The 13,110-nt window shown below is 45.3% G+C and overlaps 1 protein-coding gene across 3 annotated transcripts in view; it reads right to left on the reverse strand.

The window, feature by feature from the left end:
* APOH (apolipoprotein H) overlaps positions 1 to 13,110 on the reverse strand; it is a 570,693-nt gene that overhangs the window by 413,080 nt on the left and 144,503 nt on the right. For all 3 annotated transcript variants that reach the window (XM_078654312.1, XM_078654313.1, XM_078654311.1), the window contains exon 3: positions 197 to 293. In XM_078654312.1, the coding sequence (XP_078510438.1) occupies positions 197 to 293 (97 nt within the window). The remainder of the gene's footprint in view (positions 1 to 196; positions 294 to 13,110) is intronic.

Here is a 13,110-nt window from a genome sequence, read left to right on the forward strand (position 1 = left end):
TGGCGTAAATGCTAAACACCCCAAATAGCAATAAAAATGGCAAGCACTGGGGTGGAAAAGCCTCAGCAGAGTTAAGGGGTTAAGGTGCTTTAACATCTTAACAAACATGTTTACCATAGTTTTGTATTTGATAGAAGAGTTGTTGAGTTGTTGCAAACAGTGACTGACAAATTTTGTGTTTTGAAGCTTGTCTTACCCGATGTTGCATGAGAATTGAATCCAGTTCAGATACGTCAGTGATGTGTGTTCTATGAATCCGTTTTCCAAATTCCCAGGATAGGGGCATGATCTAGCTGTATTTCAAATAAACAAATGGGTGTACATTATATTTCAGAATGTATGAAATGGAAAACGAAATTATTTTTCAAACAGCGAAGACATGACTTGAAATATTTAAAAGCAGGCTTAGTAACCTCGCGAAAATGATCTACCATCCTAATTTCATTTAGATTGTCTTGCAGTTGAGGTGTCTGTCTCACACCCCAATCCAAACTAGTGTAGGATGCCAAATGTCCCTTATTCAGCTGGTCAGGAAGAACTGTCCAGGCTGTAATACAAGCAGGCTTCCTGGGAAGCCTGGGCGATCCCCAGCAATGTTCCAGCACTTGTACCATGAACAACAGGTCTACTGTAATGAGCGCAAGGGATCAGTGTATATTTACTAAGGGTGGGCGTAGTTGGCAGAGTACCACTACACGGAATTGAGCAAAATTGATCAAAAACTCAGTGAATTCCGCTCTTAACTCCATTCCGTCTCACCCCAATAAATAAAACAGAAACCTCACATACCCTTGATATAACGACAATAAACTCTATTATTACATGCTAAAATGCATATAATCATCTCACAAAAGTGAAAACGAAAATACAGCAAGCAGTGATGTCCTCACTAACCGAGGGAGAGAACCAAGCAGATGCCTTGAACACAAAGAGCACATCATGCTGAAGTGATTCGGTGGTGGTCCCATCCTCCTAGGACCACCCCAAGCACAGATACGGGCAAAAAAATACAATCCCAACCAAAGGCCCTGCAGAGCATTATGGGACAATATTCTAGGGTGCAGTGAATATTATAGTATGCAATATCAAAACATTCCTCAAGGGGCAGGGTCTCAGGCTCAGCTGAGAGCTAATACTATAATATTCACTAAACTCTAGAATCTTGCCCCATAATGCTTTGCTGGGCCTTTGGTTGGCATTGTATTTTTGCCCATAACTTAGCTTGGGGTGGTCCTAGGAGGATGGAACCACCCCAATCATTGAGCATGATATGCTCTTTGTGTTTAAGGCACCTGCTTGGTCCTCCACCTTGGTTGCGAGTTGTCCCAGCTGGGTTACCGCCATCTGGGCCCTCTGGATCTGCACCAGTGCCAACGCAGGTGCCTTCTTCCACCCCAGCTCCCTCCCATAAGTGCCATCCCCAGCACTGCTCAACAAGGATCCTATCCTCCTCTCTGACTCCTAGCTGGAGCCTTCCCGGCACCGTTTGATGCTTTTGCCACTGCCGTCCAGGCCTTACCAACCTCTGGACTTCCCACCATTAGATAATTCCTTACTCGCTGAAGGGTGAGATGGGTAGGAAGGGTATGGTACCATAGAGGAGAACTCAGATCAAGTTTAAAACTAGTACAAAGAGCTGGGTGACGCTAGTGGTTTGAACACTTCCTCACACTCTGGCATGCTTTCCCCTCCGGGCTATTGTTTCAGAGGTGGCACAACCTTTTCCACTGTGATGCGCAGGGCAGTGGAGTCCTTGACCTACAGCTGCTGGCGGTTGAGGTCAAGACCATTGCCCAGACTGAGGTGCTTCACCCAGGAGTGGGTTCAGCTGAGCCCTTGCTCCTCTTCAATGAAGACTTCACCGAAGTTCTCCTGGGGATCTGGGCCAAGCTTTGTACATGGGTCCTGTGCACCATATAATTACCTGACGCTATCATCCCAAGTCTTACTCTCCCAGCACCCTTCCCCTGAGAGCCTCAACATCTAAGGCCAACCTAAATGCGTTCCCTTCCACACCACCAGACAGAAAAATCCAAGAGAATGGGCCCCTTTGGAAAGCACATTTTTCTTTCACCAGTCTAGCCTTGCAGTCGGTAATCACCCCATGCCTCTTGGTACTATTATAGCGTGGTGTCAAATTTCTGAGGACCTTTGTCTGACCTTTTGACTGTGCTCTTGTCCTGGGGGTCGACAAGATATTCAAAATTATGCTTATTTGGTTTATTACATCTAAGGAAGGCAGCTGTGGACTCGTATTAGCAAAACATAACCGAGGTATGACTTGAAATGACTAAACTCTCACGGAAACACCTTGACTGGCAATTATGTGGAAACTGATTACGATTGAAAGGTTGACTACTGAGGGAAACCCAGATGATCATGTGAAACAAGGTCAGGACGTGTCAGATGAATACTTGGAGGTCAGGGGTTAGAGGAGTGGGACCTGAGGCCACTGGGGCAGTACTATGGTATCTTAAGCAGTAGCAGGTTACGCTTGCCCTTGCATCATGTCTGGTTGTTGTTCACCAGGTTATCGTGGGATATCCAGGCATCCCTGATCAAAATGCCCTTTGACGGCTCCTGCCTATTTGGTGACAAAGCTGACACAGCACTCAAGCACCTTCGAGAGAGTAAGGTCACCCCCACATATTTCGGGCTTTCTCTGTCTGCCCAATCTCAGCAGATTTCCTTTCGCCCCTAATGGAAACGTGGTTGGGGCCCCTATGGAAGTCCGCCATACCAGCTGTACATGCCAGTACAGTAGCCTACTGTAACGGGGTGCCCCAGGCTTGGGACCCTGTTCGGGGGTCCGTTACAACGCAAGCGCACGGGCCTCCCCACTTTGTCCCTAGTAATCACTCTTCTATCCCTCAGCAGACTGACTATCACGGATCTGGGGAAGACTTTGCTGTCCTACAGGAGGAAGACCGAGACTGGCCCTTTAAGCATCAAGCGGATGAGGAGTGGGCGGAGTCGTGGAGTGACTGGACCACGTCAAAAGAGGCTGACCAGAACAAGGGGGTGTGCTTGTACACCCAGGGCGAGTCCGAAGAGAGAGGTCGGAGAGACGGAAAGTCGGAGGAGACGGAAGACGCGCTGGGAGGAAGAGGAGCCGGACCGGGTGGAAAGACGCCAGGAGGCCAACGACCCCACGTGTCGCCCAGCCACTCACCCAGGGGAGGTGCGTGGCTCACGCAGGTGCGTAATCGCCTCAGGGGCTTAATGGGACGGCGGGGAGGTCCTCCGGTTGTCTGACGAGCCATCCTTGGGTCCCAGTTACCTTATCCCGAGCACTAAAACCCCCCCCCCACCGATCACGCCCCATCAGCAAGAGGAGCTGAGACTGGAGGAAGGGGAGCACGCGTGGTTTTGAGCCCTCACCCCCTTTTCCCTGTAACGGCTGATAACTGCCGGATATCGCTCTTACGAGTGCCTTGTGTTTGTTTTGTTTCCTACTGGTCCTTGGGAGGAGGAGAGGTCACGACGGACCTCGGAGACCCCAACGCCCGACGGAGCCTGGTCGACGATCGGAGGACGTCTCGCCTTGACTCGCGGAGGAGAAGACGATCCCGGAACAGATCACCCAGGCGAACCCCTATACCGAGAAGGACTTGTTCAGACCATTTGCTTAGCACAATAAAGCCCACTATCACTAAGACCCGCCTCTTGCCTTTCACTATCGACCCACTCGCTACCGAAAAGCTCACACCTACCCAATTCTTTCTTAGGTGGGGCTTCAAATCCACAGAGGACATGGTAGCTAGACCCAGCAAGCTGTCCAACCTCCACCCCTCCTGCAGCTCCAGTCTCTAAGTCCCTTTAGCATACCTTCCATCCAACGCAACCATCCTGTTAGTGGTAATATGAGTCACCACCTGGCCCAATGGGCTGCAATTACTTCTGACTTGTGGGTGCTTCCGATTGTGGAGAAGGGGTATGCCCTTCCGATTGAGGAAACTCCTCCGCCTTTGCCACCATCCAAAGAATAGCTGAAGGATGACTATGTCTCCTTGCTTTGCCAGGAAGTGCAGCCATCAAGAAGGTGCCTACGCCAGAAGTAGGTCATGGTTGCTATTCCCACTAATTCCTGGTGCCAAAAAGCAGTGGAGGACTTCGCCTTATCCTGTATATGCACCCTCTCAACACCGTTCTACTAAAAGAGAAATTCTAAATGCTCACCCTGACTCAGGTATAGGCTGCCCTAGAGACTGGATGGAAGTATTGGATTTGCAGGATGCTTATTTTCACATCCTCGTCCTGCAAGCCCTCAAGCATTTCCTGCAGTTCACGGTGGTCAACACGCATTTTTAGTTCACTACGCTCCTGTTTGGCATCACCAGCATCCCTCCGGTTTGCACAAAAGTGATGGCAGTCATTGCAGATTATCTTCGGTGGTCAGGGTTCGACGTCTTCCCCTACCTAGACAATTGACTTTTGAAGGCAGGCTTGCCCCAGGCAATCATCACCCACCTCAAGACTAATGTGAACCTTTTGTGCTTGCTGGGGTTCACTATCAACATGCCGAAATCGCACCTGACTGTTTCTCAGATGCTTCCTTTCATCTGAGCCATTCTGGATACAGTGTAGTTCCGCGCCTATCCGCTGGAGCAGAGTCCAAGATATATGGGCTACGATCCTGATTTTTCAGTCTTAATCCTATATTTAGGTGAGACTGATTCTGAGGCTGTGGGGTCTGATGGTCTCCTGCATCCTGCTGGTAAAGCATACCAGATGGCATATGGGGGTCTGCAGGGGGGTCTGAAGTCCAAGTGGGTGCAGCACCATGGGAACCTCTCTGACCTGGTCCACATTTCAAAGGAGACTGTAAAAGATATGCAGTGGTGGTTGATAAACTGTATTTGGGTCAACGCAGACCCCTCTCTCTCTCTAACACCCACAGCTGACAGTGGTGACTGATGCGTCACTTCTGGAGGCCATCTGGGAGAGGTGAAGTTTAAGGCACTGTAGTCTCTGGTGAAAATCCAACTTAATATCAGTATTTTGGAGCTGAGAGCAATCTGTCTGGAATTGAAAGCCTTCCTTCCATCCATCTAAGGAAGGCTGGTTCAGGTGTTCACGGAAAATACCGCCACCATGTGGTATTGCAAAAGACATGGTGGGGTGGGGTTGTGGGCTTTGTGCCAGGAGGCTCTGCTCCTCTGGACTCAGCTGGATCACCAGTAATTTTTCTGGTGGTACAGCACCTGGCAGGCTGCTTGAATGCCATGGTCGACTAACTCAGCCATGGATACCTTGCGAATCATGATGGTGGTTACACCCGGAGGTTATAGGAAGTCTCTTTCAAGAATAGGGAGAAACTTGGCTTGATCTCTTCACCACCGTTGATCAGGCTGTCACTTCGGGAGAATTTTCTGTCGCAGCAGCAGGGAAGGGTCCTGCACCAGAACCTTTGCATGCTCGACCTTCTTGCATGGAGATTGAGCAGCGACAGTTTAGCAGTTTCGGTATGCCTCCCAAGATCTGTCATGTAATCTTGGCAGCCAGGCATCTCTCCTCTAAAACTGTATATGTCTGCCATTGGGATACATTTGTTGCAGAGTGGTCCTCATGTCAGGTGGACCTCCCTTTCTGCACCACTGTGGGAGGGTTTGCTGTTTGTTTTATCTCTAGCAGGGCCGGCTTTAACACTGGGGGCGCCTTGTGCAAAAATGTTTGTTGGTGCCTCCCAATATTATGTTATCTTATATGTATTTTTTACGCACTCGGCTACTCGTGAGTGTCCCGGCGCGGAACCATAGGGTATGTCAGAGGGCTTCACATAAACAAATGGGTCTTCAGTTTTTTCTTAAATATACCTGGATCCTGGATGGTACGCAGGACCAGAGGAAGAGCATTCCAGAATGACCCCCTCTGCCATGAATTCCCTCACTAGCACCCTTTAACAGTGCCCCTCAAGTCTCCATAACCACGGTCTCTCAGATTCATTTAGTTTTATAGCACCTCTCTGTTGTAAATAGAAGCCTGGAGCCTGGTATCATTTAAGTTGCTTTATTCATTATAGTCAAGTCTTCAAGATGTTAATAATAAGATAAAGAGAAGACCCACCAGGAGTGACCAGCTTGCCACTCAGCCTGCCTGGTTCCAACTGCCAGTTGTCACCAGTCCAAGCCCCAAACACTCCATGATGTCACCAAAGGTTCTATTGGTGACATCATGTGAATAATAGTAAAATCCCACAGGCAGAAAAGAGACAGGCTAAATACAACACATCTCCTTTCTTTAGGGAAATCAAAAAGAGACAATATTAAAATAGGTAAAAGAAGCTTCGGTGTACTCCCCCATATAAAAGTACACAGTACATTCGAAAAGATAAAGTTACTAACACATACCAAACAGTTGCGAACACAAGTCAACCACAACTCGTCCCAAACACAACTAGTCCCAAGTCCCATCCCCTTTCCTTGGGAAACACAAACTGATTTAGTGCCAAATATTAATGGAGTCCACTTTGCTCCGTAACGGGGTATAACCCTCCCCATGAACTGCACCTTGGAGTAGCCATTGCTCCGCCCCCAATTACCTAAATGGGGTACACAACGGGGTACAACTCTCCCCATGAACTGCACCTTGGAGTAACCATTGCTCCGCCCCCTATTTCATAATGGGGTACTCACCACCCTTTAAACTAAAAACAATAAAAACAAACTCTGCACCATAACACCACACCTTGGAGTTGCCATTGCTCCGCCCCCCAATTTTCTAATGGGATACTCACCACCCTTAAAAACACTTAATTAGGACACATATGGTCCCAAACACTGGGACACATACAGTTCCAAACACCAGGACACATATAGCCCCAAACACCTCACTTCATGAACCAAAACAATTTGAAAATACAGCTTAGATGTCTAAAAAAACAAATGCCACTCACCACCCCAAAAACACAAAAATTGCGTCACCCGCCACTCCAAAAACACATAAATTGCGTCACTCGCCACTCACTTGTCACTCACTTGTCACTCACCACCCCTAAAGTATACTGCATGGGGCCACCTGCCACAAGAAACTCTTTAACCTCACACTAATCACCACTAACTTATGCCTTACCACTTACTCAACCACACAAAACACGAGACAAACATCAAAATGACCAGCATAACAATGTTAGAGAAAGTCTCGTGCTCCGGTGAGCGATCTCTCACCCGAGATCTCCTCAGAAGTAGGAATCGCTGTTTTGAATCGCTGAAATCCCAAAGTTCGCGACGTCTCCCAAAAGAAAAACTTTCATGTAGTAATGTATTGGTGACATGGTGAAAGTAAACTGAAAATAAAGCAAGTTCAAACATTCCCATGACTCCTTCTCAGGTCACATTAAACTTATGCCTTAAGCCAAATTCGCTGCAAAATGACTCAAAAAGGGACCTTTTCAGAATCGGTTTTATCCTGCTTCAAAAATTATTTCCAGACAGTTCTCTCCAATCTTACGATCGTGTGGCAAAAGTCTCGCAAATCCCCCAAGGATCGTTTCCATGGTGACGATACAAATGAAGGCTCGGTGTATTGCTCCTAAACAAAGCAGTGACAGGGTTAAAATGGTGGCACGCATACTGCGTAGCGCTGGGCGGCTCTGGGCACGTCTCTGTTGCCAAGCGTGTAAGCGCAGCACAATAGTCTCAACGTCACAAGGAGCTGAAAAGCGAAGGTAGGCCTCTCATGTTCCTCGCGCAGCTCTCTTTCAAAACTGAATATGACAGTTAAATATTTGTGGCGCACTAGGCATTGCGCAGTTGAAATTATATTTGGTGTCCTTAAAATAATGACGAGAGCAGTCACTTGCTCTCCGCATGTCTTTGCGAAGCTTTGAAACACATCTGCTGCGTACTGTTTATTTTCCACTCTCCAAAGTTCACGAACTTGACAGTTTTCAACAGATGCACTTGGATGCTTGTCTTCCAGCATACTCTGATGGTGTTCTCATCAAACTCTGTCTCAGCCACTCGATCACAGTCAGCGATCCCAGCCTTGAATAACAGTCAAAAACGCAAGCTGAGTTAACAGCACCACATCCTCTCAATTACTTTTGCACGCAGTTTTGATGTGTCAATTCAGTTAATCTTCCCTCTACTGCTGCATAACTTCACACAATGTTAAACTCATGTACATCAACACCCTGGGTTTGCAGGCCGTCCTGATTACATAGGACACTGGTGGGACTTACCAGGGTGCATCTCTTGTCTTCTCTTAAGTTCCAAACTTACTCTAATTTTCTTTAAAGTATCTTTTAACACACAGGCCCTTTTATTTTAATAAGTTCCTTAATACTTGCTTTTCCTTTGCGCTGTAGGTTCTTTACTTCTTATTCCCGTCGTCAGCTCGCTGTAAATTCGCTCCAAATTGTCCCAAAGTCGCCAAAAATGTTGTAAATAGAAGCCTGGAGCCTGGTATCATTTAAGTTGCTTTATTCATTATAGTCAAGTCTTCAAGATGTTAATAATAAGATAAAGAGAAGACCCACCAGGAGTGACCAGCTTGCCACTCAGCCTGCCTGGTTCCAACTGCCAGTTGTCACCAGGCCAAGCCCCAAACACTCCATGATGTCACCAAAGGTTCTATTGGTGACATCATGTGAATGACAGTAAAATCCCACAGGCAGAAAAGAGACAGGCTAAATACAACACTCTCATACCAGTGAAAGGTGTCAGAGCACTTTACATCACACACACATTACACAGAGACAATCATATGTGTATAAATCAGTGTATAGGAAATGTTACATCAGACAGGACTACAAGGTGTAGTGTAGGAGTGGCATGTCAAGGCAATATAGAATAAGAGTCCTTATTCTTGAAATGCAAAAATTCAGAATTTAAAACATCATTGTTAGGGGTTCTCTTTAATAATAAGAATTGTTTTCTACCCAAATGAACCCTGATGGCAAGATTAACATCATTCAAGACTGGGCAAAAAAAACATTTAGTGCTAACATATACCTTGCAGTTTGCATGCAGCTCTTTCATGACAGTTAATAGCTCAATGTTCTATATTAGGATTTTGACTTATAAATAAGGCTCCCTGTTTACCGTTTTTACGGATTTTTACAGATAAATACAGACAGAAAACCATATATTTTCTGTCTGCATTTATTTTTTAATGTGAATAAATACAGAAAATGGGCCTTCTTTAAGTGAACCTCCGTGCTGTCTTTCATGAATTATAGCCCAACAGCTGAACAGCTGACAGGATGGGAAATGAAAAAAACGGATAATATTTCTTTAAATAACGTCATATGTTACCATGCATTTGTGGTATAATGCTAATATTTATCAGTGGGTGTATTTTTATGAAAAATGTGGCAGCTTAAATAGCTAAAACATAACAGACATCAAAGTATGAGCGTGCGTCGATCAGTTAGGTAAAAATGGAAATATACAGTTTTACAACTTCATTTTTACGCAAAACACAAAATAAATATGGCTAAATACAGATAAAATGGCAAAAAAAATAATATGGCTAAATACAGACGGGAATGTTAAAAACATAAACACCATAAAACCAGGAGCCCTACAAACAACAAGTAACAAAAAGATCTCTCGTACAGACGCAGTAACCCACTGGCCTATTTCCATTATATGCACTTTGTTATCTGCATGGTACACATTCTTAGCAACAGGCATTTTAACACTCTGCACTACCTTAGGATGAGTCAAAACACCCACTAGACAAACCGTTCTCTTTCCAGGAAGAATGATTAATCACGGGTGTTCTCTTGACATTTTAATTGATGCCTGAAAATTGCTGAAGGTTGGGAACGCGGTAGCAGGTGCTTTAAAAATGAGAATATACTTCCAAAAATGACGCCCCAACCCCAAGTCAACGCCCGGTAAGGTGGCACTGATCGCACCGCCCTAGAGCCGGCCCTGATATCATGCACGGCAGGGCTTTACCCTAAGCACTGATAAGGGTTATTTGTTGTGACACAATTCCTGAAAGGTTTACAGCACTTGTTTCCTCCTACCATCTTTGTGATGTCCCAATGGAACCTCAATTTGCCCCTCACGTTTGTGATGTGTTCTCCTTCTGAGCCACGGCACAGCTGTCCTTTGAGGCTCTTGATTCTCAAAACGGTCTTTTTAGTGGCTATTACATCAGCCATGATGGTCAGTGAGCTTCAAGCTGTTAGTCCACCCTCCTTAGACTAGCTTTTTTTCTGACAAACTGGTCCTTCAGACCCATGACTCCTCCCGCCAAAGGTTGTCATCCCCTTTCATACTGGCCAGAGTATCACTCTGCCTACCTTTTTCACCCCAACTCACACCTCTAAGGAATAGGACCTGAAGAGAGTTATTTTGCTCTGCATAATAAAGACCATCAGGTGATTGATCAGCTCTTCAGCAAGTTCACTGAAGTGAAAATGGGTAAGGCTGTGCAGAAGCAGACCATCTCTTGATGGTTGTCCTCTGCATTAACATCTGTTACGCACTAGCTTAAAAGTTGTCTCTTGAGGGTTTGCGGGCCCATTCCACTAGGGCCAAGGCCGCTACTACTGTTTTGGCATGTGGTGTACCTATCCTGGATATCTGCCAAGCCGCTACGTGGGTGTCACTCCACACGTTCATGAAGTACTACTGCTTGGACAGTCAGGTCCATCGAGACCAGCTTCTTGACCATTCAGTCCTCCAGGACTTTTTGGTTTGAGGCAGTTCGCAGAACAACCTCCTGGGAGGTATTGCTTGGGTATCAATTCGTAGGTGAGGAATCTACGGTTAGAAGTCAATATCAGAAAAACAAGTAACTTCTGTAATGCTTTTTCTGGTAGAGACTCTATCTAAGTGCAGATTTCTCACGATCCTCCTGCCCTCCCTGCCACTGGCGTAATGAAACTTGAGGGGGCCCGCTGTAGTATGTCCTAAGGCCTGCTTTGCGCGCATGTTATGTTAGCATGGCTTATTAGAAGTTTAAACACCATTTTACCTTTTGCTGCTTTTGCACACGACACTGCATAGCTGTTTTTGTAAGTTAGCCTTCACGAAGGTCTACACATGAGAAAAGGTTTGTTTTTGACATCTCTAGACTTACATCGTGCCCCTAGTCTGCACAGTGAGTACTGAAGCCGTCAAGGTTATCAAAACATGTTAGCTGTTTTTCGACATGTTCAAGTAACGCTTTCTAGACACAACATTTTGGCAGCTGTGAGCCAAGTAGGATTCTGGCGCCTTTATTATTCCGCACTTGCCATGATTTCACACACTTGGAAGATTTCCCTTTCCAGGGATGCAGAGAATTTATGCTGATGCAGATGTGATTTACTCTTACTGAGCGGAAAGGTAATGGGGTCCCCCACACAAGCCTAAGAGACGTTCTATAGTTTATAATACATAGTTCCTATATAGGGAGGGTGTTAAAACTAGGCGCTATAAGACCTGTTTTCAACATCATTGTAATATGATTTCTCCTTTTGTATTTTATAGAATTGTAACCATGCTGACCATATTATTTTTAATTATATGTCTTCTTATGTTGGCTAAAATACTGTACATGAGATCACGTCGTTAAAATAAATATTTTAACCTTACCGTGTCTCTTATCTACTCCTGTTGTGGACTGGTATAAGAGTATAACAAAAGAGTGTTCTCACTTCCCACCATTCCTGAGATGGTCCTAAGTCGCATGTTCTAGGTTGTCTAATCATTGGTTACTTTGCTATAGGACGAAGAGCTAATGTGACACTGATGCTAGCTGGTTGGAGTTTTTCTAGGTACTGAGGTGAGTTTCTGGTACACCACAATTCACTGATGTCCTAGGTCGCTGTGCACCGTTCTGTGTATGAGCAGGATCCTTGCAACACCCCTGCAAGGTACATCGAGGGGCCCCCTCCGGACTCAATCAAGAGCTCTCCGACCAGAGAACTGTGCTGAGGGGGCTACCTGGAGCTTAGGGGCCTCTCGGCACCGCTGGGGCTGCAAGGGCATGTGTTACGCCACTGCTCCGTACTCCCTGCTCTGTGAACTGGGCTCTTCATCCTTAAGATCCCATTAGAATCTGCCCACTGGTCATGCATTGGTTTGTACATGGCTCTGCGTTCTATGTGTGGAAATAATCATGTCAGCGCACCGTAACAACACTTCTGGCGTAGACGATGCCAATGCGGAGCCAATCGACATAACCTACTGCCGTGCAGATGTACTGCTCAAGATATTCCAGATCCAGTCTCACGCCTGGAGAATATTCTAAGGTGAGGAATCTGTGGTTAGTGTCTCTACCAGAAAGAGTGTTACCAAATGTAAATAACTTGATCTTTAGAATGGAGTGGTGGGTATTATATAAAGGTAGTAAAGGTATTATAAGGTATAGATATTTGTCTTTTTAATGCAATAAATTATTTTAAACAGGTAAATATCAATATTCAAATTAAATAAGCAACTGTAATTCTAAAAACAAAAATAAATGTCATCTAATAAAATCCATTGAAATAATTACATCCATATGTCTCTATATGAAAATTATAGCTAGATATCAATACACGAAGTATACATATAGAAATATACATTAAGTTATATGTACATTATAAATGAATATTAATACATTTAAAGTGATACTGCAGATGTAAAGATACTTTTAAACCACAGTGTAATGACTCCTGATGTAAATAACTGCGAAGCAACAACTGACATTCCTATTGACCTGGTGACCAGTGTTTCCGCTATATTTAGAGTGGAGCAGCTGTCACTTGTTTTCCCTACCCAAATTCGACATATGAGGGTAAGGATCAGTGTCTTCAATGAAGTAACAAGAACAGCGCCTCCACTGAAGGGACAGAGATCGCTGCCTTCCTGGGAGGGATCCCTGAATATAGTGGGTTGTCCTTCACCGCGGGAGTGGAGACTATATTCAGGTCTAAGCCTTAATCTCCCATCTGCCTCTCCTGTCTCTCCTGCCAGTGCTCTGAATCTCTCCAGAAGCTGCCCAGGCCACTGTCCCTTAAATCCTCTCCAGATTAGTTCACTGAACTAGCAGAGGCAGATCTGGTGGTCAGGAGATTAAACACATTAATATATTTGGCCAATTTGCTATGTGCAAAAGCATGATTACAAGAGTCTTTGAATTCTATTTTCCAAAACTCCTGATGCACTGTGACTTTAATATTTC

The sequence above is a fragment of the Lissotriton helveticus genome, chromosome 7 (genome assembly GCF_964261635.1).
Source record: "Lissotriton helveticus chromosome 7, aLisHel1.1, whole genome shotgun sequence".
NCBI classification, from domain to species: domain Eukaryota; kingdom Metazoa; phylum Chordata; class Amphibia; order Caudata; family Salamandridae; genus Lissotriton; species Lissotriton helveticus.